We start from the raw sequence: 21,818 nt of genomic DNA on the forward strand, positions 1-21,818 counted from the left end.
CTGACAAATTGGAAAGCATAACTATTAAAATGATTACTGAAACGCTCTCTCCACCACAAATTAATGTAAATCACTTCTGTACTTGGATTATTTTTAGAAGGGATCAGACAAAACTGTAAAAGAAAGCCCAGAGCAGATGCAGATAGTGACAATAACCCTGGCAGAGCTGCTTATTTTAGCCACAAGGCATCTTTCATTATCTTGTGCTCTCCCATCATTTGTGAAATAAGACACCGTATGATGCAACGTTCCCAGGTCTGATGATGGAAGAGGTAACAGAAAACAATTTTATTTTTAGCCTTACTCTGAAATCAAAGATGTTGACAGGGTCTGGATGTCTGCCCAACAGCCACCGTGCTGCTGGTCCCTTCAGACAGAAAAACAAAGAGAGGGGAACACCTACCAACAGGCACTGTGGGCAGAGCCCAAGCCTCACACTTAATCCCAGCGTGGATCCCATTCAAGGACAAACGACACTCCACAGTTTCACCACTCCCACTTAAAATCTGCAGAAGGACCAGAAAAACAAGAAAAATTCCCATCTTTCCATGCAGTCCTTCAAGAGTCAAGGCCCTGAGAGGTGAAGAGAATTATTCGACCTTCCTTATGCTTTCTTAGCAGCCTGTCAGCCTGAGTGCAGTCGCCTTCAAAGCTGGTTCCCGACACAGTGCTGACCTGGGCTGCAGCATCACAGGGCACTGCCAAAGGTGGTGGTTAAGGAGAGAAATAAGGCAGCTGGAGCTCTGTTCCCAAAGAGAGCTCTCAATACTAAAGAGAAGTTGTGACAGCTCCTTGCGGTGACACCACAACACATCTGCTGTGTAGGAGAAGGTGCCAGAGTCTCAGCTTGCCACCCAGGTTTCCAAAGATCACCCACCCTCACAGCCTTGGGGCAGGTTTAGGCTCTACCAACAGAGTCCAGGCAGGATAGTCAGCTTTCTCTCTTCAGTGCATTTGGAAACAAGCCCCCCTTGCAAGGAAATATACTGGATACATAAGCCATCTCAATGAAACCTGTCGCCCTGGGAACGAGAACCACCAAACCAGAGTTTTTGAAATCTTCCATCAAAATCTTCTATCAAAATATCTGATAGAAGCATTTCAACTTGCCAACCCCTACTTTTCAATTAGTTTGACAGAAACCCATTGGTTGGCAAACCAGGCCATACTTGCTGGCAGAGAAGGCCTCTGCAGAAGGTGGAATAAGGAGTTTGGCAATATCCAGCACGCACTAGTTTGGGGCTCTAGAGTTACTGAGCTGAATTTTATTAAAAATGACACAGAGAAGGTTATGAACTGTGATGAGGAAGAACTGAGAGTCATATTTCCTTTGACCACAGAGTCTTGTATGTGATCCCAGAATCTCCAGAACCTGCACTGTGTATCCCTCCTTCTCTAGTGCTGTTTATTTAGAGATCCACTCAAACGGGAAAGGAAATTAAAAGATTTGTTCATTGCTACAGAACATCCTCTAAAACCTGTACGAATAAATAGTCCTCGATCTTGGAATTAATATGCTCACTCCTGTCTAAAATTAATGCTTGGATTTTTACAACCATTTCATATGGGCAGTTTTTATTATTGGAACTTTCAGTATAGGAAAATATTCCAAGTTTACCATGAAAGAAATTACTTGGTCTAGTTCTAGATGTCTACATTGTGACCAAAAAAAAACAGCAATCACTGCACTGTCTGGACTTGACAGGTAATCCTAAAGGAAAGAACAGCACTGGAATGCTGTTTCCTTCTTTTGATGTACTTGAATATGTGTATCTTCCCGGGGGTAGGGGACAGAGGAGGGAGCTTTCACACGATCCCCTCATTTAAAAGAAAATATCCAAAACGTTTACAGCCAAAAAAATCTAAAATTGTTCTGTTAAACACGGTCTACTTTCAGACAAATAATTTTTAAGGGCAATACTACTTAGTGACCATCAGGTATGCAAGCATTCCTGAGTAAGAGTTTAAATACAAAACCAGGCAGTGTAATTTTATTAAGCCATGCACCAAGGAAGACAAAATAAAAACAGTGTGAGAGGACAGCCTAGCATATGACAACATATCAGCCCACATGAACTAAGTTGGGAAGATAAACAACTTCCCCAAATAACAAGGTACTGAACTAACAGGGAAAAAAAAAAGCTCCCATTAATGCAGAACATATGAAACATCAGAGCTAAGTAAACATTCAGTTGTTACACAAATCAGTAAAATGCATAGGCAGGTTCCAACTGCAAAACCCAAAACACATGATCTGATAAAGTGCAGCTACCAGAAACAAATGTACAGAACAGTGGAGTGGAGATGCTGCTTCCTCAGCCCCTTCCAACCAGCAGTGCCAGCTATCATGGATGTGCTCCACAACTCGGGATGCAACAACAGGCACAGAACCCAACCCCCATAATTCCCCCCATCTAACTAGTGACTCCAGGCCCTCAGCTTAGCCTGATCACACAAGCCTTTCCTTTAAGTTTTCTGTCCTCTGAAGAGCACTTTAATTTAATTATTGCCTTTGGTGCCTCTGGGGCTGTGTAGCCTGTAGAGGTTACACTCCACGCAGTTAATATCGGGCATCTGAAGTTTCTTACCTCCAATATTCTGGATAATTATTGTAGTTGCAACCAGGACCTATAAAAAAAAAATTGATTTCTTTAGAAAGGGTAAGGGTAACTAAAATCGTATGTCCCCAGCAGTCATAAAACACATGTGCATCATCTTAACCAGACCAGATGTGGCAGCGATAACTAGTCCTGAGAGGAAGGGCATCTTCTCCTTAGTGAAGAGTTTAACACATGGAAACCAACACAACCCGAAATGAACATGAAAGCAAAAAAGCCCTCCCTGAAAAAACTGAGATGACAAAGCAAGAGCAGGAACTCAGTGAAGCCTGATCTGCAGAAGATCAGGGTTTTTAAATCGCTAAAAATATATAGGTGCATCCTAACTGGTATCAGGTGAATACAAATGAAAGTGATCATTCAGCTCTGAAAAGACAGACAGCAGAGATTTGTACAGGCTCAAGTGCACTTCCTCACTCCAAAAACTTGAGTATCTTTAACTGTCAGGGATCTCATTGTTCTTTTAAACTTGTAAACCAGACAGACTTTTCTTCAGTGATTATTCATACTGGGAGCAAAAAATGATCACAGGCTACTAAAATACTTGTCTGAATCCAAAACAAAATTAACTTCTAACTGAAAAAAACCTAAAAGTGGCTATAAAGTCTTCCCAGTGTTTTCTTCTCAGCTCAGTTCTAAAACACCACGATCACCTAATACAGTTTTTCTTTTTACCCGCTGCTCTTCTTGATAGAGCAGGACATTCCCAAACGAGTGCTTGGAAAAAAAATTTAAGCCACAGATGTGAGAGTGAGAAGAAAAACAAATTTGTACTTCCGAATAAAATCTGAAAACAGAGCTGCCATTTCTTTCAACTGATCAGCTAGAAAATAAATTCAGATTTTAAATGAATTCAAAGTCAGCTCAAAAGTCACCAAGGGAAGGAAAAAAAACCCCCAAAGTATGGTATCTTGGAGTTTGCCATACATGGAAACAAATACTTCACGCCTCTGGAAAGGGAGAATCAGCAATCTTCCAATGGCAGAAAATTTCCATCCTCACAAATGTCAGAAGAAATATGTTTGAAAGGAAATCACCATAAGGTTGAGTAACTGCTCTAAGCTGTCAGTTCAAGCAAGATCCTACTGTGGTCTGACTGCACCATTCCCTCATGAGTGAGAAAAAAGCAAAAGAAAAAAGTCTGTGCCTGACTGAAGTGAGAATTGTTCAGGGACAGATCAGAATTCAGAACGGTTGTGGTGAAACCAGAAAAGCCTAAAAATCGACCAGATCATTTAAGAGCGAGGCATTCGGGGAGATCTCAAAAATATGACTTAAAAGAGTCATTAGACTGCAAACAGAGAAAACAGTCTGAGATAACACAACGAGAAACAGCAAAGCCTGTTTTGCAGGCAAGTTTTAAGAAAGCTGTATAAATATCAAAGATCCTTCAAGGAAAAGGAAAACTGGGTGAACTCTGGTTAATTATTTTATTGGAAAAACAGCTTCCCAAACTAAAAATAACCTAGTGCACTCTATGCACACAGAAAATAAAAGACCAGATAATTTTTAGCACAAATTATTTAAACTGAGAATTATGAATAAGTATATTGGGGAGATTAAAAAAAAAAAATTACTGACATTGGCTATAGAGTGAAGCTGTGAAATTTCTTAGTTTAAGTTTTTAAATAACAGATTAGACAAACATCTGCCAAGAATGGTTTACCTATGTTTGCCCTGGGTTCAGGGCAAAGGCAAACTAAGTCACATTTTAGTTTGTCCTAAAGATCTAAATTTCTTTGAGTTTTGCAAGCAATGGCTTATGGTTATTGTGTACAGAACAGCTCCAGTAAAAAATAACTGCATTTCATACCTTGCTAATATCAAGATTTATGATCTCTTGAGGTTGGTCACTTTAGAACTTTGATCAATAAATATTGATCCTCAGACTACACTCATATCTGCTTATTCATGCTAATGGAAGTCTCACAAACACCTGACAGCTCAGGTTTAATTCTCAGTTACCTTAAGACATGAGAAATCAGACTCCAGCCTGATGAGCAAAACTAACTTTGAAAAAATTTACACCGTTTCAGTAAAATATTTAAATCATACTTCTGTGTGGTAAAACCTGCTTTTAGCTACTGAAACACAGAGCATAGAATTCATAATATTAAGTGTGCAGTACTCAGAGGCAGTATTTCCTGTGCACCCAGTATTACTGGATAACATTGTCCATTAGGAAAAACAGGTCCAGTACACGCCTAAAAAAAGCACAGCTAACATTTTGATTACTCTTACACCAGAAATGGTTAGTTTACTGGTGTTTTTGTTGGGGTTTGTTTGTTTGGGGGGTCCTCTTGGTGGTTTTTTTTTTTAATCATAAAACAGCAAGTAAGAAGCATTCACCCGAAGAGCTTAATAAACTAAACAAAAAAAAATAACATGCATGAAACCTACTCTTAGTTGTTCCCATTGTGGAAACTGCACGAGAGACAACCTCCTCATCTTAGATCCCAATGAAATGCTGGAACACCGACAGTGGATCTCCCGCCTGTCCCTCAGCAGTTCCCAGCAGAGGCACGAGGGGATCGTAACAAACCTGAGCCTGAGTGCTGAGCCCACTGGGCAACAACACCAGGGAGCACATTTGTACTCCCAGCTGAGAATGAACACACTGAGAGCAGAGCAGCACGAACCCTCGCATTTAAGGAGGGTCTATTTTACATTCAACTGAAGTTTGGGCTTCCACAGCCCAGACACACGAAATGAAACCCAGCGAAAAGCTTCAGGCTGCAACAGATTTTCCACCACACTGAGGCATCAGTAATCCCACAACTTATTTCATCTATACCTTCTTACCATGCAAGGAACAGCTGCATATCGGAAGCAACTTTTCCAAGAAGAAAAAGAAAGGTAAAAAATAAATCCTCACCTTTCCAGTTGATCCAAAGGCAAACAGGCCAAGGTCTTCATAAGAAGTGGCAGCTGTTAGTAAGGGAAAAAAAAAAAAAAAGGCTAAGATGTTTTTAACTTCAAAATCGCTTGAAAGCTCTATCTTTGCCTTTTCCCCCTCTTTTTTTAAATGAACATAATTCAGGTCAAAAGAGCATTCTATAATATTTTTTATTTACAAACCAGCTTTTACATATGCCAGTACTCCTGCTATAAAATACAGCTCTGTGCTCAAACAATCAGAGACTCTAAAGAAACTCAACTTAATATTTAAAGTACTAACATTTAAAAAATAACCGTAATACACTAATGACAAATCGCCTTCTTCCAAAGACTTTTTCCATAGGTGAAGAATTATGAAATCAGCCTCAAGAATTAGTGTAAGATATTTCCGTATTTTATTTCTTAAAAGGGCACACTTTTTCTTCTAAATAAAGATGACAACAGAGGATAATTTTTCATCTTTCTACAAACATAAACACCACCAGTTCACCAGCTTTTAAAAATCATGCACTATTTATTTTCAAGAGAGCTGAAGGTAAACACCTTCCTTAGTCAAAATCTATTATTAAAAAAAAAACAAAACAAAAAAACCCACAAACCCCCCCCCACAAAACAAACAACAAAAAAACAAAACAAAACAGCAGCAAAGCAAAACTCAGAACAAAACAAAAATCCTGCCCTTACCTGCACCCAACTTACATAATGACATTCAATCATCCTGAGGTTTCTTCTATAATTTTGCTGGGATTTAGCTGAAGCTCACTTCTAATATTGCTGGTAACTCAAAGCAATCCCTCCTCAGAGAGACATTAAAGCCTTTAATTGTTACTCCATATTTTGTTATTAGAAACTCAAGTGACACCAAAAAGATGAAAGTTCCCTGAGAAAAACCACTCACTTTCTCGGGATGTAACGAAACGGCCCCACAGCCGTAAATGCCTCCAAAGGTAAAAATTAATCTCAAACCCACGTAACTTTACTGTCACAACACTCGGTTTCTCCTCCCTGGTTCTGTTTGGTACAATACTGCTCCTGCTCCTGTCACATCTTAATTTAGGGCCCAGCCCTGCAACCTGAGCTGCTGGGGCAGCCCCTTCACACCTGAGTGAAACCCCCACTGCAGCAAATGACAGGGGACATGGGAGACACAGAGATCAGATGGCAGGGCTGGAGCCTCAGACTCCCAACTGCCCAAGACCAGGTGGTTTTATTTCACTGAAGTTCTGCACGCAGTCAGATCCACGGGGAGGAAGCAAAGACAAAATAAAAAAAGCGAAATCAAACCGAACCCCAAACCTAACAGGACTTCATCGATTTTCTCGCATGATTTTCCTCAGTTGCACACGCTGCTCTACTACTGACACCAACACCTTACAAAAAAAATAAATTAATTAACAGATTAATTTTAAATAAAATCAAATGAGCCAGAGCCAGCTCTCAGCAGAAACCTGGATTATCTCCTAAACCTCCTGTTACACTAATATGAGTTATATACAAATACAATTAAACAAGAAACATGTCATACTAAATTTTACCCTGCGTTTTTCTTATTTATATTAATAAAGTTATTGATACCAAGGGGAAAAAAAAAAAAAAGCATTTTAGGCAACCATCTTCGCTGGCATCAAAAAATAAAAATCAGTAAAATGTTAAAGATATTTAAGAGTGAATTGTTTGTACCACACGGCAACAAATACACAGCACACACCTATGGGGAGTTATCAGCAAAAAGAACTGAGAGTTTTCCACACATTTCCAAAACAGCAATATGAAACCTTAGAATGTTTTCTGTTTCTGCACTCACTCAGTTTAGTCCTGTGAACACTGGGAACCCCTAACACTTAACTGCACTATTTTTGCAATTTCAAGAATATGTGGATTTAAATATTAAGCACAATTTATATAAATAAGCTCTGCCTGACCGGCTTAACTTTTATCATGTCATTAATACCCTGTGGAAATTATCCCTTTAAATGTGAAGTGAAATTGGCAAGTATAGCACCAGCAACATTTGTGACTCACTCATAAAATGAAGAAAGAAAGAAAAAAAAAAGCCACAAAACTTCAAAGTACATCCCACTTAAATTCCCAATTCTTCTGCTTTACAGAGCAAGCTTAGCCTTTATCAGCCCAAAACAACACAGGTCGTACTGAATTAACACCAGGAGAAAACACTGACTAAACTAATCCCAACACAACACTTGACACCTGGGAATATTTTTTTTTTTTGCTAAGCCTTTTGGTCTACGCAAATCACTGGATTTTGTCAAAGTCCAGGCCAACATAAAGAAGGGTCTTCAGTTACTCAGTTATTTTTGAACTGCAACTAAAATGCCTGCACTTAGTAAATCCTGATCTCTGTTTGAAATGGAATTCATTTTGTGAGCTTCCTTTTCAGAAGGTATTTTCTAAGTCAGCTCTTTCCTAGTGAACAGTTTGCAAACACTTTCAAAGGTTTTTCTTTAAAAAAAAGCCTCCTTTAAATTTTTCTAGCTAGTTTTTTAATATAAAAACACTAAAATTTCTTTCCGATTTGCTGCCATGGATTAAGCTTAATACTGTAACACTGTCCACAAATGAATGTGGATTTTTTTAAACAACAACATTTAATTGCCTACTTTGAAATCAAACATGTACTTTGTCAAGGTACAGCAGGTCATATTTCCCACTTTTTAAAGGCAATGTTCAAAGGAAAAACTCAGAATTCTATCTAACATTTAATTACTTCAATAACTGACAGGAATTATAGGAAATATAATATCCAATCTTATTTAAAAAAAAAAATACAGAAGGTCATAAATCCAGCAAATTTATCCAGACATAGTTCTGGTGTAAGCCCTACCTGTCAACATTGGGTAATAATTAATTATTAACCATAAAGTGCTTGTTTCAGACAAGAAATATTTCATCCTGTCACTTCAGTGCTGCTCCTTGCTTTCAGCTGTCTGCATTTTAAAAATGCTTTCTTGAGGTGGACTGTTGCTTTGGACAAGAACTAAGGAGTTAAACCATTCTCACATATTGGGTGTCTAAGTTCATAATATTCAAACTCTTCTTACTTCAAACAACTCAAATCCTTAGTTTTCCCCTCTCACCATAATTCTTTTGCAAGGATCTCTGTAATTATTATTATTTAATTATTATTTTACCATTTACACTTTAATATCACTTAGTGCCTATGTAATACAGAATTTCTCAGCCTGAAAGAAGCGGCAAAAAAAGGCCATATAAAATTGACTCAAATCCACCTTTTTTTTTTGCTTCTCATGTACATTTCTAGCTACTTGTTTCGGGTTCTGATTCCTTTCTAATAAGCAGAGCTCCAAGAGGAGACAAGCATTACCAAAGACTTAATCTCAAATAATTAGGCAGCCAAAAGTATCAACCATAAAAGCAACCCTACCTCTGAGGAGAGTTTTTTAAGAATGTGTGAAGAAGATCACTGGACAGGCGAGGACAGGAGCAGCAGATCTAAGAAGAACCAGGAAGCAGTCATCTGAGAGACCAAAGGCAGCTAAAGAAAACAAAGCCAAGGAGGAAAGAAGCGGAAGCTTTCACCCACCACCTTTGAAAAGAGAGGGAAACAGATGAGAGGGAAACAATAACCAGGTGACTGGAAAAGATGGAGACTTCCTGCTGTAACGTGATCTTTGTGTACGAGAACTCAGGGAACCAATCGTTTCAGTAACAGCTAAAGGAAGCAAGAATTAAAACATCAGCAGATTTGTTCGCATTTGAGTATTCCCAAAGCAGGGCAGTTCCCAAGAACCGGAATGTGACTTCTCATCCAGCATCAAAAATGCCATAAACCCCTTCATCTGTAACATACCACGGCAATTATGATATACCAATATGATTACAAAGCCTGAAAGGTATCTATTTCAAACCAGGAACAAAAGACATATATCACAAGCAGAAGAACTAAAGGCTGATATTTTATTGCTCCTAAGCCCTCACTGAAAACAGCAGCATGCACTGATGTAGCGTGGTCCAGGCAGCACCAGAAATACAGGATCTGTCTTTTAGGAAAGATGAGAGGGGCTTTTTGAAAAAAAAAAAAAAAATTAAAACTGAAAATCTAGAAACCAGACAGTTTGGCACTGACTGCTCACAAAGAAGTCTCAAAATCGTATTTTTAAATGGCAAATAGCAATCATTAAAAACTATAAATATTTCAAGACCAGTGAGGCTGGCACAGCCACCTGTTAACACGCTGTTAATCGCAATCATTACTCATCAATATCACATATTCTGTGATAGAGCTGAGGAAATACTTCAGAGCTCACTGTTAGATAAATCCTTTTCACTTACCAGTCTGAGTGCACATACTGAGCAGAAGAAACACAGAGTAAGAAGCAAGGCTGGCAACGATCAGCAGCAAGATACTAAAAACCACAAAATAGTCACAATTAAAGCACTTTTACAGCACAGTGCACTTTCTAGCTTTAAGAATGCTACCCTTGCAAGAATTAAGCTACCACAAGATGAGATTTCCTCTTTTTGTGGCTGGTATCTGCTGGCTACGGTTCATGTGGTCCCTGACATTCCCAATACTTGTGAAGTTCCCCTGCTCCTCATACAGTTCACTAAGATTATCACACACTATACAGGGTGAAAGCCTGACATATGGATTACAAAAAGGACGTGGGAGTTTGTGTGTGTACACACACACAGACAAACGCACATCTTCCAGTGAAGTGGAACCAACGCTCAGGAAATGGTAAAAGAGACAACTTGTGGTGACTTTGGCCCCGTTATCCACAGGTCAGCACGTACAATAAGCAGAAGTGCAGACAAAAGCACAAGCTGATTCACAATTTTCAGGCACATATCCACCCTACTCCAGAAGGCCCATTCCTGGAACCAAAGGAGATAACAGCTTTGAAAGGAAACTGCCCATCTGTCAGGAGTAATGGCCAAGAAATTGCCACCATGTGGCAACTTAATGCAACGTCTGGGCAGGGTTTATGTCAGGCTAGACCTGAATGACTAAACCAAAGAGGGAAGATCTTATTCAACGATTCTGAAAAGCACATGCTACTTACTTCTTCCTCAGATTTGCACAGGAGTCTTAGTAATCAAGTTTTGTTCCACTTAAAACTACAAGCTGAGTTTGCAAATGAGGACATGTAAAAACTGAAAACTTACCTAAAGCCCATGATCCCCGTGTTGGCCATAGCATAGGATAAGCCAAGTATCCCACTGCCCATGATTGCATTCATTAGGTTGAACACTGAGAAAGCAAAGGAGGAACCACGACTTGAAGAACTCTGTGAAAAGGCCCAGAGAAAGAAGTGCAATTAGTGCTAGAGGTGTTTTGGTCTTCCACGGGAGGCAATTTAAGGGAGGGGGCCACAGTCAACTTTTCCTTCCTTAATCTAAATCAAGCAAACCTCGTTTCTCACTCTAAGACCACGCTTAAACCCTTGCTGCACGCACAACAAACACCACGATGCTGCCCGGCAGGCACCCCAAATGCCCACAACCTCTGAGCGCAGTGATAGTAGAGTGCAAAAGGAGATTTATGGCTCGGAGCAGGCTCTCCCTGCGTGGGGCACATGGCAGCGCTTCCAAGCGCTCGGCGCTCACAGGACCGAAGGGATCCGGAGGAGAACCAAAGGGATCCGGAGCACAACCAAAGGGACCGAGAGCAGCGGCTCACCCCCTCCTCCCCCTTCCCCAGGTGTCACCCCCGCAGCCGCCCCGCACAGCCCCGTCCCGCCCGGCCTTCGAGCCCGCGCCCTCCGAGCTCGCCCTCGCACCGCACCCAGCGCAGCCCCCTCGGGGCGCTCCCTCCCCACCGCCCCTCACACGCACGCTGCCCGCCGGCGGCGGCAGCAGCGGAGCGGACTCCCCGTCCTCCTCCTCGTCCTCGTCGTCGTCCTGGCGGTCCCGCAGGCGGGCGGACAGGTACCACCCGCGGGCGGGCAGGGCCCGGGCGCTGCGGGACCCCTGGGGCGGCGCCGCCATCGCCCCCCGCGCACCGAGCGCACTGAGGGGCGCGCCGGGGGCGGGGCCACTTTTCGGGGCGGGGCCACTTTTTTCTGGGCGTGGTTAATTTTAAGGGGCGTGGCCAGGGGCGGTGCCCCCGCCCACCCCGTTTGAGGAGCGCTGAGGGGGCGGGGCCACAACCGAGGGGGCGTGCCCAGTGCTGTGGCCCCGCCCTCCCCCGGCGCGGCGGCGATGACGCGCGCGCTCGGCGCGCGGGGCCCGGCATGAGGTGAGGGCGGGGGGAGAGGAGGGGGTGGGGGGAGAGATTTCCGTGAGGGAAAACCGGGATAAACCGGGATAAACCGGAATAAACCGGGATCGTGGGGATGAGGGAGAGGTTGGTCTGTCCACCTGGGAGGGTGGTACAGTGGCCTCCAGCCGGAATACAGCGCGGTGGGGTGGGGGTGGGGGGTGTTGTCTTGTGGGTTTATCCATAAGCGACAGGATGAGGGGACTTGGCCTGAAGCTGCGCCAGGGCAGGTTCGGGTTGATCCTCAGGAGGAATTGCTTCACAGGAGGGCTGATGAGGCAGCGGAATGGGCTGCCCAGGGAGATGGTGGCGTGAAACACCCTGGAGGTGTTTCAGGAGAGGCGGGACGGGGCACTCGGTGCCGTGGTCTGGGTGACACGGTGCTGCTGGGGCATGGGTTACACTCGGTGATCCCAGAGCTCTTCTCCAGCTCTGGATTGATTCTGGGATTCTGAAATACCGATTCGATAGTTTCCGTCTAGGGAGAAGGCAAGTGCCCCGGGAGAAGCACAGGGATGCTCGGGCCTCTGGATAATGGGATTTCTGCTGTGCGGCAGACGTGAGGAACGCAGTGTTTAATGTCTGGGTCGACAGGCGAAGGAGGCGTGCTTTGCCAAAAGTCTGGATTAGGGAAATGGGCTGGCTGGGAGGTGTAGGGGAGTCCCAGTGAGGAGCTGGGATCTGGGAGCAGGAAACCAAACCAAGCTTTGCCAGGATTCGGGCGCAGCAACTTTGGGAAGGAGAGACTGCACTGCCTGGAACCCTCGAGGAGAGCAGTGACTGAGGGAGGCAGGAGAACCAGTTTTGTTTCAGAGCTGCTTTGCATCTTTCCTATCAACCCCTGATCTCAAAACAAGCTTCCCAAGAGGTCAGGAGAAATGCACCACCTAAACCATTGGTTCCTGCCTTGGAGCAGCAGATGCAGAGTCAGAAAACTGGGCCCTTTTGGACTGTCTCTAGTAAAGGAAACCATTTAGAGGAGGGTAAAGCCATTTTTAAAGTTCCCCATCCTATGAGTGAACTGTGGAATGGGGCTTGGTTGCTGGAAGAGCCATTACTAATGCTCCCCTGGATCTTATAGGGAATACTGGATTTAATTAATGATCTTGCTGGCACGCAGCCCATGGAGCAAAGACACTGTGGAGCATGTAACACTTTACACTGAGGTCTGGGAGGCAGAAATCACCAAAGAGTGATCATGACCACTATTGCTGAAAACTGTTTTGTAGCAACCACTGCTCGGTAATGAATTTCATCAGACACAGAACGGATCCAGCAGTAGGATCAAGACAGTAGAAATCTTTCCATTTGGCTTACTGGGATTAATATCACATTTATTAGAACAAGGAGAGGTCATGGTTTTTTGGCAGGAGGGGATTACCTTGCTGCTTGAAGTTAGTTGGTGTTTAAGTCTAAAAACACATTTGCAGAGTAACAGACATTTGCAGTATATATTTTATAATAAAGAGCTTTACTAAACTATTGTGGATTGTTTGGTACAGATGGAAATTCTGGTTTAAGAGAACAGCAAATCCATGTGATTTGCAGCCTTTTTAATGGAATGATTACATAATGTCTATAAAATGAATAATTTCTCTTCTAGGACTTTGTGGAGATTTGGATACTCTGCCAGACTACTGAAAACTAATCATTTTAGGACAGCTGCATCAAATACATCATTTCCAGCAGTTTGGATGCTGTTGGCACAATATTCTGGCAGAGTACCTGGGCCCTTTGTAGTCGTGAAAAAAACCACTTTCTCCACGATGCCTGAAACCGTGGAGGATAAAGCTAATCCAGAGCTGTATTCACCACATCCCAGAGTGCGTGGGATGACACTGCTCAACAGAGAGGCTTTTAAAAGGACAGTTGTTGTTCCAGCTCTTAAAGTCAAGAAAGAAATTGTAAATAGTTCGCTGAAGTCCCTAAAACAGTCGGTCCTGCAGCGTCCCGGTCTGAAGCGAGTGGTTGAGGATCCAGAAGATGAGGACAGTAGGCTTGTTATCCTGGATCCTCACAAAATACCAGGATTCTCACTGGGAGAACCAGAGCAGCAGGCGCTGAAAGAGCTCGGTGTTGATCCTGAGGTGTCCAGGTACAACCTGGAGCTGACCTACGAGAACTTCAAGTCGGAGGAGATCCTGCGAGCGGTGCTTCCCGAGGGTCAGGAGGTCACCTCTGGCTTTAGCCGTGTTGGCCACATAGCTCACCTGAACCTCAGGGACCACCAGCTGCCCTACAGACATTTGATTGGTAGGTAAAACTGCTCCTCTCAAAAAATAATTTGTACATTTTGTAAATTTCCAAAAAGATACTTTGACAAGTGTCATTTGCACAAAGAAAACTTCTGATTGCTTTTTATTTTGGCTTTAATTAGCTCCTGTGCTGATGCTGTAGCTGTGCTCAGAGGGCAGAGTTCTCTCCTCTCCCTGCACTGAGCACTGGCTCAGGGTGAAGTGTGTGCCTTAAAAAGGTGTCACAGCTGCAACCCTGAGTCCACAGAGGGAGGTTATTCCAACACACACTCACTTTTGTTATGTTTAACTGTTAACAGCAGGTTTGTTGTGGCTGTTGCAGAACACTGAAAGGTCGTGGTCACTCAACCAGAATATCTTTTGCCATCTCTTTCAGGCCAGGTTATAATTGACAAGAATCCAGGAATCACCTGTGCAGTGAATAAAACCAGTATTATTGACAGCACGTACAGGAATTTTGAAATGGAAGTGCTCGCTGGAGAGAAGAACCTGGTAACCAAGGTACAGGCCTTTCCCCCCTGCTGTTTTAACTGTAGTAAGCTGAAACCCAAGGGCATCTTCTGGAAGGAGGTGATGCAGGGATCCTATTGAGAACTCTCCTTTGCACAGTGCCCTTCCTGACACCTGTCTAAGCATCAGGGTTGGCTGTTACTTCTGCATTCCTTTGTCCTGCTCTGCCACGGGCAATCTCAGCCACAGGGGTCATGAAGACACGTATTTTTTCAAGTACACAGCCTAGATTTAATGCTGTGTAAGAGCAGCTGCAGCAAAGGTTTCTTACAGAGATACTAATGGCAAACTTGTACTGGGGGATGTTTCTCAAAGCCAGAGTATTCAGTGGATTTGATCTAAGAAAATGCAGTTTTATAACGTCACCAAGCCTTGTACCTCGTGGCTGGTATAGAACCTAAGAGTGTGTTTTCAGTCTGATGGGCTCTGCAACTCAGGCAGCATTTTGCCTTTGCCTTTTTTCCTGTTCTGACAGCAGCAGGACAAACCTCCTCTCTCCTCTGTCCTGACATTTATCAGGTGCAGTCCCTGTGTAACTGCCACGTATCCTTCGCGCGGGGTTTCTTGTCTGTAGCTGGAATCTTGGCCGCGGCTCCCACAGAAATATTTTCCCTATCTGTTAGCAGTTTTATACTTTCAGAAGAGGAGACATTAGGTTACCAAACAAAAAGGTCGAATATCTTGGTAGAACATCCTGTACATGCACAGAGAAGGCAGTTGAATTGTCAAGGCAGCAAGCAAGCATCAAATACTGTGCAGATGGTGTTACCGTACACCTGGCACGCCATGGAGCTGCACCCAGCCCTGCAGATACGCTTCAGGATGTTTCTTGCTGGCAAAGCAAAGGATGGGGCGATTTGGATCTGAAGTTACCGTTCTTTGGAGTCAAATAATTCCAGTGTGGTGGTGCAAGGAGAGTATTATCTTGCATCCCATTCTCATCTGAATAAATACCGTTTCTTTTCAGGTCTGTTCTTAAGATAGTGGTCGTTCCAAAGTTTGGGTTTGGATCGGGTTCCAGACTCTGTCACCTTGAGAGATGAAATACAGTATTTTTCAAGCTGCAGAACTGGCTCTCAGTGGCTTTGGCTGAGGGTTCCTGTTCTTGTGCCGTATCGTTCTCAGACGCTTATTTACTGTGTGGACTCCTCTAAGGAGGGCTTGAGGCATCTTCCCAAGGTCTGCTTTCAATAAAGGAGTTGTCAGTCAGCCACAAAGCTCTTGAAAAGCCTAATTTTTTATTTTTATGGTCATTTTAAGTTGCTGCTTTGTTTCCACCTGGTGATTGAGACAGGCGTAAGCCAGTCATCGGGACTGACAGTGGGGACATTCCTCACGGCGCTTTCTGATGAGTTGGATCTGGTTTTACAAGGTTCCTGTGCCCTACCAGTGGGGCAAGTGTTGATGTGCACGTCACCTTTTGACAAGGCACCCTGGTTTTTATCTGTCTGAATTACTGATGACGCTTAAACCTGCCTGGCAGTTAAACGCAGAAAACGTTTTGGGCTTTCAGGTGAAAGAAAATAATACTGCGTATGAACTGGACTTCTCCAAGGTGTACTGGAACCCACGCCTCTCCACGGAACGCGGCCGCATCGTGGAGCTGCTGAGGCCCGGCGACGTCCTCTTCGATGTCTTCGCCGGGGTCGGACCTTTCGCCATCCCAGCGGCAAAGAAGAAGTGCCGCGTGTTTGCCAACGACCTCAACCCCGAGTCCTACAGGTGGCTCCTGCACAACTGCAGGCTGAACAAGGTGGACGCCACAGTGAAAGCATTCAACATGGATGGCAGGGAATTCCTCCGGGGGCCGGTGCGGGAGGAGCTGAGCAAAGAGCTCCAACTGGTGAAGGAAGAGCAGAGAAACGCTTTCCACATAGTCATGAACTTGCCAGCGCTGGCAGTCGAATTCCTGGATGTTTTCAGGCATCTCTTGGTGGGGGAGCCGTGCAGCGCTGCCGCCCTCCCCACTGTGCACTGCTACGGGTTCTCCAAGCACGAGGACCCGGCCAAAGACATTCAGGAGCGAGCGGAGGCGTCGCTGGGAACCTCCCTGGACGGACGCTGCTCCACGTACCTGGTCAGGAACGTGGCGCCCAACAAGGAGATGCTGTGCATCAGTTTCCAGGTCCCAGCAGATGTGCTGTACAAGAGGCCCTGCCCTGATGAAGGTAAGAAGGAACAACCCTCCCACGTGGCACTGGGATTTCAGGCTCCACCTTTTGCTGCCTCGGGCTGCTCCCACCCTGTGGGCCACTCTGGCGACACTGGATTTGGGATGAGGGTGGAGGTGGCTGAGAGGACCGAGTGCCTGCATGTGTGCAGCAGCTGCAGGGCTTCCTATGCTCCTGAAAACAGCAGCCTGCTCCTCTGATCCCAGCATGAGCCTCCCCAGAAACATGGGGGACTGGACAGGATCACCCCACAGGCCATAAACCAGACCTTTATGCCTTGGGTTGTGTCCTGGGGGAGGATGGGGACTCGGCGATCCTTGTGGGCCCTTCCAACGCAGGATATTCGGTGAGTCTGTGATCTGATGCCAAACACAGTTTTCTGTTAGCTCAGTACTTAGGAGCTGAAGCTGCATTTTTGCCCAGAACAGTGCACTTCCAAGGGACTGATCCCAGCTCTTCTCCCTTATGCTCACGTGGACTCAGTTAGGGCTGGAGCCACCACATCAGCAGAGCCAGGTTCTGTGCAATGTAGCTGAGACAGGGATACCCTTAGAGAGCTTCAGTGCTGAATTTGGTTACTTTGTGGGTTTGAGTGTTTTTTTATTTTTTTTTTTATAATTGGTTTGTTTCTTGCAGTACTTGTAGAAACTGGTTGGTTTCAGTGATCTTGGGCTTTGCAGTACGTGACAAGGCTGCAGTTACACGAACTTAAGGAAAGGAGGGTTTTTTTTAAAGCTTTAATGCCATGAAACTTTTTTTTTTGCTGTTGTTGGGTAGCACGGAGATGTAGGTCAAAATCTATTTCCATACAGGTTTTTTGAAAGTCCTTTTTGGCCTTTAGCAAAGACTTCCCCCCCATTAATGCTGTAACAGTTTTCGTTTGTGACTGTTAATCCTGATTTTAACTCTCATCTCTTCCTGTTAAATCCCTTAAGTGTTCCAGGGCTTGTGGTTTAGCTCAGTCTGTTTACTGCACAATAAATAACTTACTTTTTCTAACCTTTTTGCAGCAAAACCAGCCTCAAAACGTCTGTGTACCAGCCAAGGTTTTTCTGAAGAGAAATTATTGAGCTGAAGACTGGAGTTGTGGTGACTACCTTAGTTTGTGCAGAGGGTATTTAGGGTGCCTCTGGTTTGCCTGTTGAGTTATTCACAGCATACCTGCGTTACCCATCGAGATGCACAGTGCATGTTGCAGCTTTCCTTTGGGAGCCCTGCTTCCTGCATTTACCTTTTTTTTTTTTTTTTTCTTTTAATTGTGGGGTCGATAAGCAGATTGAAACTGTTGTTACTACAAAAAATTAAAACTTTGCTCTTTTGTAATAAATGTGTTTTAGTACTTCTCTGCTCTCCATTGTTTCACACCCTGTGCCGATTCCATGCCACAGCCTGGGGTGGTTTTCTGCTGTGGCATTTTGATAATGTGCAGTTTGTGGGGAGAACAGATTTTTATATTTTGCCAGTTCTAGGAAAGTGACTTATATAACCTCTGCCTTGGATTCCCTCTGACAAACATTTTGCTGTTTCAGAATATTGGATTACGGTGAGCAGATGCACAATCAGCCCTTGTGCAAGCAAGATAACCTTTCAGAAACTTAACCTGAGATACAGACGGGGCCAAATAGCCACATATCCTATGGGTTTGAGTAAAAAATGCTCTTGAACACCGAGATTTAGTTAGGGATTAGTTGACTCCTGACTTTGTGTTTGCCCACTGTTAGAGCAGGAAAGACTCTAATGCCTTTTGCACGTTTGCAGAATAAGCACGTGTTTGTACTGAAGTGCCAGACTGAAACCAGCACCTGGAAAACAGTCCTGAAACTGTGTCCTCCCGTGGCTTTTGTGCCTCTGCCCTCTCCCAGCTCTCCCCCATCTCCGACTGCTCCCCTGCTGCAGTCCCTGGATGATCTCTCTGACTGGCTGCTTGTATTCTGCGGGGATTTGAAACGCCTCTGCCTTTGGTTTCCTTTTCTTACCCATCCAAACTATTGTTGGGCAACGTCGACCACAAACAGCTTCTTTGGCAGGGGAACTCGGCTCGCCCTCTGGCTGTCAGATATTTCCCCCCAGTCCTCGCTCTGAGCTCACGCCCAGCAACTCCCTTACCAGATGTCCGTCCCCCTCCTGACTCTGCTGCCGTGGCTCCATCCCCGAGCCCGCAGCCTGCAGGACATTTGGTTCTCACCCAAGCACCGCTAAGGGCCATGGGTTTGTTTTGCTCGTGGCTCAGAGTGACAGCCTTTTCCCTCCCTTGGCTCCACAGCCGGTGTTGGGAGCGCATTTATCAGTCCAGAGGGAGAAGGCCGTCATGACTCACCCATGCTGTCCTGAGCGCTGCCATGCAGATTCCTCCCCGGACTGCACTGCAGCCTGAGCGTTCCCACTCTGGCCTTTGTGGTGCCTCAGCAGCTCCAGCCCGTGTGTCCTCTCCTCCCAGGCACTGCTGTGCCAGGAGCAGGCTGGGCTCTCACCCCCAGCCCGTGCTGCTGCTCTGCTGCTTTCCAACCTCTGCCCTCTGCCTTTCCCATAAACATCTGACAGTGGCTCCTGTTCCCCGGAGCCCTCCACAACCGCTGCTGGAGCAATAAGGCCCTCGACCAGGAACGCATCAGGAATGATGCAGTGAGCCTGTGAGCTCTGCTGATGCTCCTGACACAGACTGCAGGTCCCTGTGACTCTGCATTGCTCCACAGCCCAAATTCAGGGCTTCTTGGCACTACTGAACCAGCACAAACCCGGCTTCGATCGCCACTTCTGGGAGGAGCAGGTGAAGTTTGTAACTGATTTTCAGCACGTCACTGAAGCGTCCCAAGGGCAGGGAAGGATTTGAGTCGGTAAAGGTTTTGTTCCCTTAAGGATCGAACACCAGTGCTATTCCAGCAGCATAACTTCTGTTTAGATGCAAGTCAGCAGATGGTTAGGTAGCTGTACTCATGACCAGGGGCTTTTCCAGATTCCTGTGCAGTTGCCACATGTGTGCACAACCCTTCCACACGAAACAGCAAATGATGCAAGCTAATGAGTGTACTTAAATGATACACAATTAATATGCATATGCAGTTCTGCTTTTGTTAGGGCATGACCTGAGGCTTTGCAAAGTGAATACAGACAGACCATCATTGAGGTGCATCTTTGCCAGTCTGGGTCAGCCTGGAATAGGAGAGACTCTCCCTGGTTGCTGCTGCTCCCTCCCAGGGTCACGGCGCTGAATCCCGAGAGGATTGGTGCCATCTTGTACCTGGGAACAGGTTGTCAGGCACCTGTGACAGAGGGAACAAACTCCCAGGGACTGGAAAAACGATGGGCAGGTCAGCTCTCAGGCTGGGGTGGGGAGGAAGAGAGAGAAAGGAGAGGCGAGGGAGAGAAGAATCCCGGGTGCTTCACAGGCCGTGATCTTTTCACCTCTTCATTGCATATAACATCCCCTGTTGGCAGCTGTTCTGGGCACAACCAGCAGGATTTAGGGGAAAGGGCAAAGGAAATGTTGCCACCTCTCTCTACTTAATAAAGAAAGCAGTGAGTCGGGAATAGAGCTTGTTCTTCTCTTTATTTCAGCACAGAAAAAAATACATCCATTTAGCGCACCCCTCAGAGCAGGATTCAACAGCTATTAATGGGTGGCCCTTAAAACGTGGTCCAAGCTCCCTGCCCTGAGCAGTTTCCCATCTCCTGCAGTTTATACCCACTCGTGGCAAAGTCCAGTCCTCCCATGGGAAGCCCAGCTCTGCTGCAATGAGTCAACATTCCACTACAAGGAGAGGGAAAGGAATACATGAAAGCAGCAAATCGAGTGGCAAGGGTCATCCCAAAAGCCAGGCAAAGGGATGTTCCCACCAAAAGAAGCTCCTGAGTGCATGACAGAAAAGCTGCAAATGGAGCTAAACAGAAGAAAACAAAGAAAACCAAAACAAACAATACCCACCCCCCCAAAAAAAATAACCCCACAATTTTAACTACTTCAGTGACTCAGTCTTGTTTCTTAGGTTGCTTCTAGAGGAACTCAGCAGAAAGACATTCAGCTGAAGATTGTTTTTCCAGGCAAAGGTGAGAACCAAGTGTCACCTGGAAGGAGCCGTGTCAGCACAGTTCCAGGGTTTCTCATCTCATCCAGCTGGCAGGAGGAAAAACCCACTTGTCTAAACTTGGGGAAACTAGTTTTATGGGAAGAAAATGTAGGCTTGAATATTGACACTAAATGTTATAATCAAAATGGCATTTAAACGCTTGTGCAAATAAAACCCTGCAATAAGAGTAAAACCACAAACTTTAATAAAAAAGTCTGGCTTTATTTAAAAAAAAAAATTTACAAGTGTATTTCTTTAAGCCTCAAACATACACAGCTGAGTTATTCACATCTTCCATTAGATGTGGCTTATTGCTTCAGCCTCCCTCAGCAAAGTGCCACATGACTAACGAGTTTCCCCCTCCACAAAAATGTATCTCACCATTTTACAAAGCTCTCGTGCAGACGGGGCTTGTTTTCTTCCCTTTAACACTCGAACACAGCCGGTTTTGCACAGAAAAGTGCACAGGAAAGCGACGGCAGCCCGGCCATCGCGGATGGCAGCGATTCTGCCCCAACCTTTGCTGGCTTGATCGGCTCCTTGCCCCGCTGGGTGTCCCTTGATGTCAGGCCGGTGGTCCCTGGCTAACTGGGGTGCCAGAAGAGCCCGCTGAAAGCGTCCTGCAGGGCTCGGTGACAAGCCAGGGAGGACGTGTATCCCCCGGCCAGATCCTGCGGAGAGGCGGCTCGCACGTGGGTGAGGTACCTGCAGCAAAGAGCAGCGTCATTTTAGAGCAGGAATGAACCCATCAAACACCTGTGCAGGGCACGGTACGGTGAGGTGGAGGCTGCCAGCCAGCTGTGAGCGCAGCAGGATAGAGATGCCATGAGTTAAAACCAGGACGCACCTTCAGCCAGGCTGCCCCGACCAACGCACTCGCACAGCTCAGTGCCACGGGGCTAAGGACATTCTCAGGTTTGTGTTCTCTGCTTGCTCTGGGGGAGGGTTCATTTCCACCCTTCTGTAGTTCTTTCTAAGACAAGGAAAACCCATGGGAACAGGGGGGTTTCTGCTCTGTCAGTCAGTGCTGGTTCCTCTGACAACCACAGGGCTGAGCTTTG

At 45.2% G+C, this 21,818-nt stretch overlaps 3 protein-coding genes across 6 annotated transcripts in view; 1 reads left to right on the forward strand and 2 right to left on the reverse strand.

The window, feature by feature from the left end:
- SLC38A6 (solute carrier family 38 member 6) overlaps positions 1-11,442 on the reverse strand; it is a 41,756-nt gene extending 30,314 nt beyond the window's left edge. The window contains exons 1-5 of one of the 2 annotated variants that reach the window (XM_027905889.1): positions 11,334-11,442; positions 10,665-10,786; positions 9,828-9,901; positions 5,494-5,546; positions 2,589-2,628 (exon numbers count right to left, since the gene is read on the reverse strand). In XM_027905889.1, the coding sequence (XP_027761690.1) occupies positions 2,589-2,628; positions 5,494-5,546; positions 9,828-9,901; positions 10,665-10,738 (241 nt within the window). In that variant the 5' untranslated portion in view covers positions 10,739-10,786; positions 11,334-11,442. Of the gene's footprint in view, positions 1-2,588; positions 2,629-5,493; positions 5,547-9,827; positions 9,902-10,664; positions 10,787-11,002; positions 11,116-11,333 lie in introns of those variants that run through there. The other variant, XM_027905890.1, reaches the window with a different exon arrangement.
- Positions 11,443-11,697: 255 nt separating this feature from the next.
- On the forward strand, positions 11,698-18,035 carry TRMT5 (tRNA methyltransferase 5). Of its 3 annotated transcripts, none has more exons than XM_027905893.1 (5): positions 11,698-11,736; positions 13,361-14,010; positions 14,389-14,513; positions 16,036-16,690; positions 17,704-18,035. In XM_027905893.1, exons 1-5 carry the CDS (start codon positions 11,732-11,734, stop codon positions 17,766-17,768), a joined length of 1,500 nt encoding a protein of 499 aa, XP_027761694.1. In that variant the 5' UTR covers positions 11,698-11,731; the 3' UTR covers positions 17,769-18,035. The 3 variants fall into 3 exon arrangements, with proteins under 3 accessions (XP_027761694.1, XP_027761693.1, XP_027761695.1); XM_027905892.1 differs by lacking the exon at positions 11,698-11,736 and adding an exon at positions 11,953-11,993; XM_027905894.1 differs by lacking the exon at positions 11,698-11,736 and adding an exon at positions 12,644-12,740.
- A 2,186-nt stretch (positions 18,036-20,221) lies between these two features.
- Positions 20,222-21,818, reverse strand: part of MNAT1 (MNAT1, CDK activating kinase assembly factor) — a 122,079-nt gene continuing 120,482 nt past the window's right edge. The window contains exon 8 of the mRNA XM_027905884.1: positions 20,222-21,462. Within this exon, the coding sequence (XP_027761685.1) occupies positions 21,342-21,462 (121 nt within the window). The 3' untranslated portion in view covers positions 20,222-21,341. The remainder of the gene's footprint in view (positions 21,463-21,818) is intronic.

This window comes from Empidonax traillii, unplaced genomic scaffold, assembly GCF_003031625.1.
Source record: "Empidonax traillii isolate 1590-97213 ecotype Southwest subspecies unplaced genomic scaffold, ASM303162v1 scaffold1217:size511469, whole genome shotgun sequence".
In the NCBI taxonomy this organism is placed as follows: Eukaryota; Metazoa; Chordata; class Aves; order Passeriformes; family Tyrannidae; genus Empidonax; species Empidonax traillii.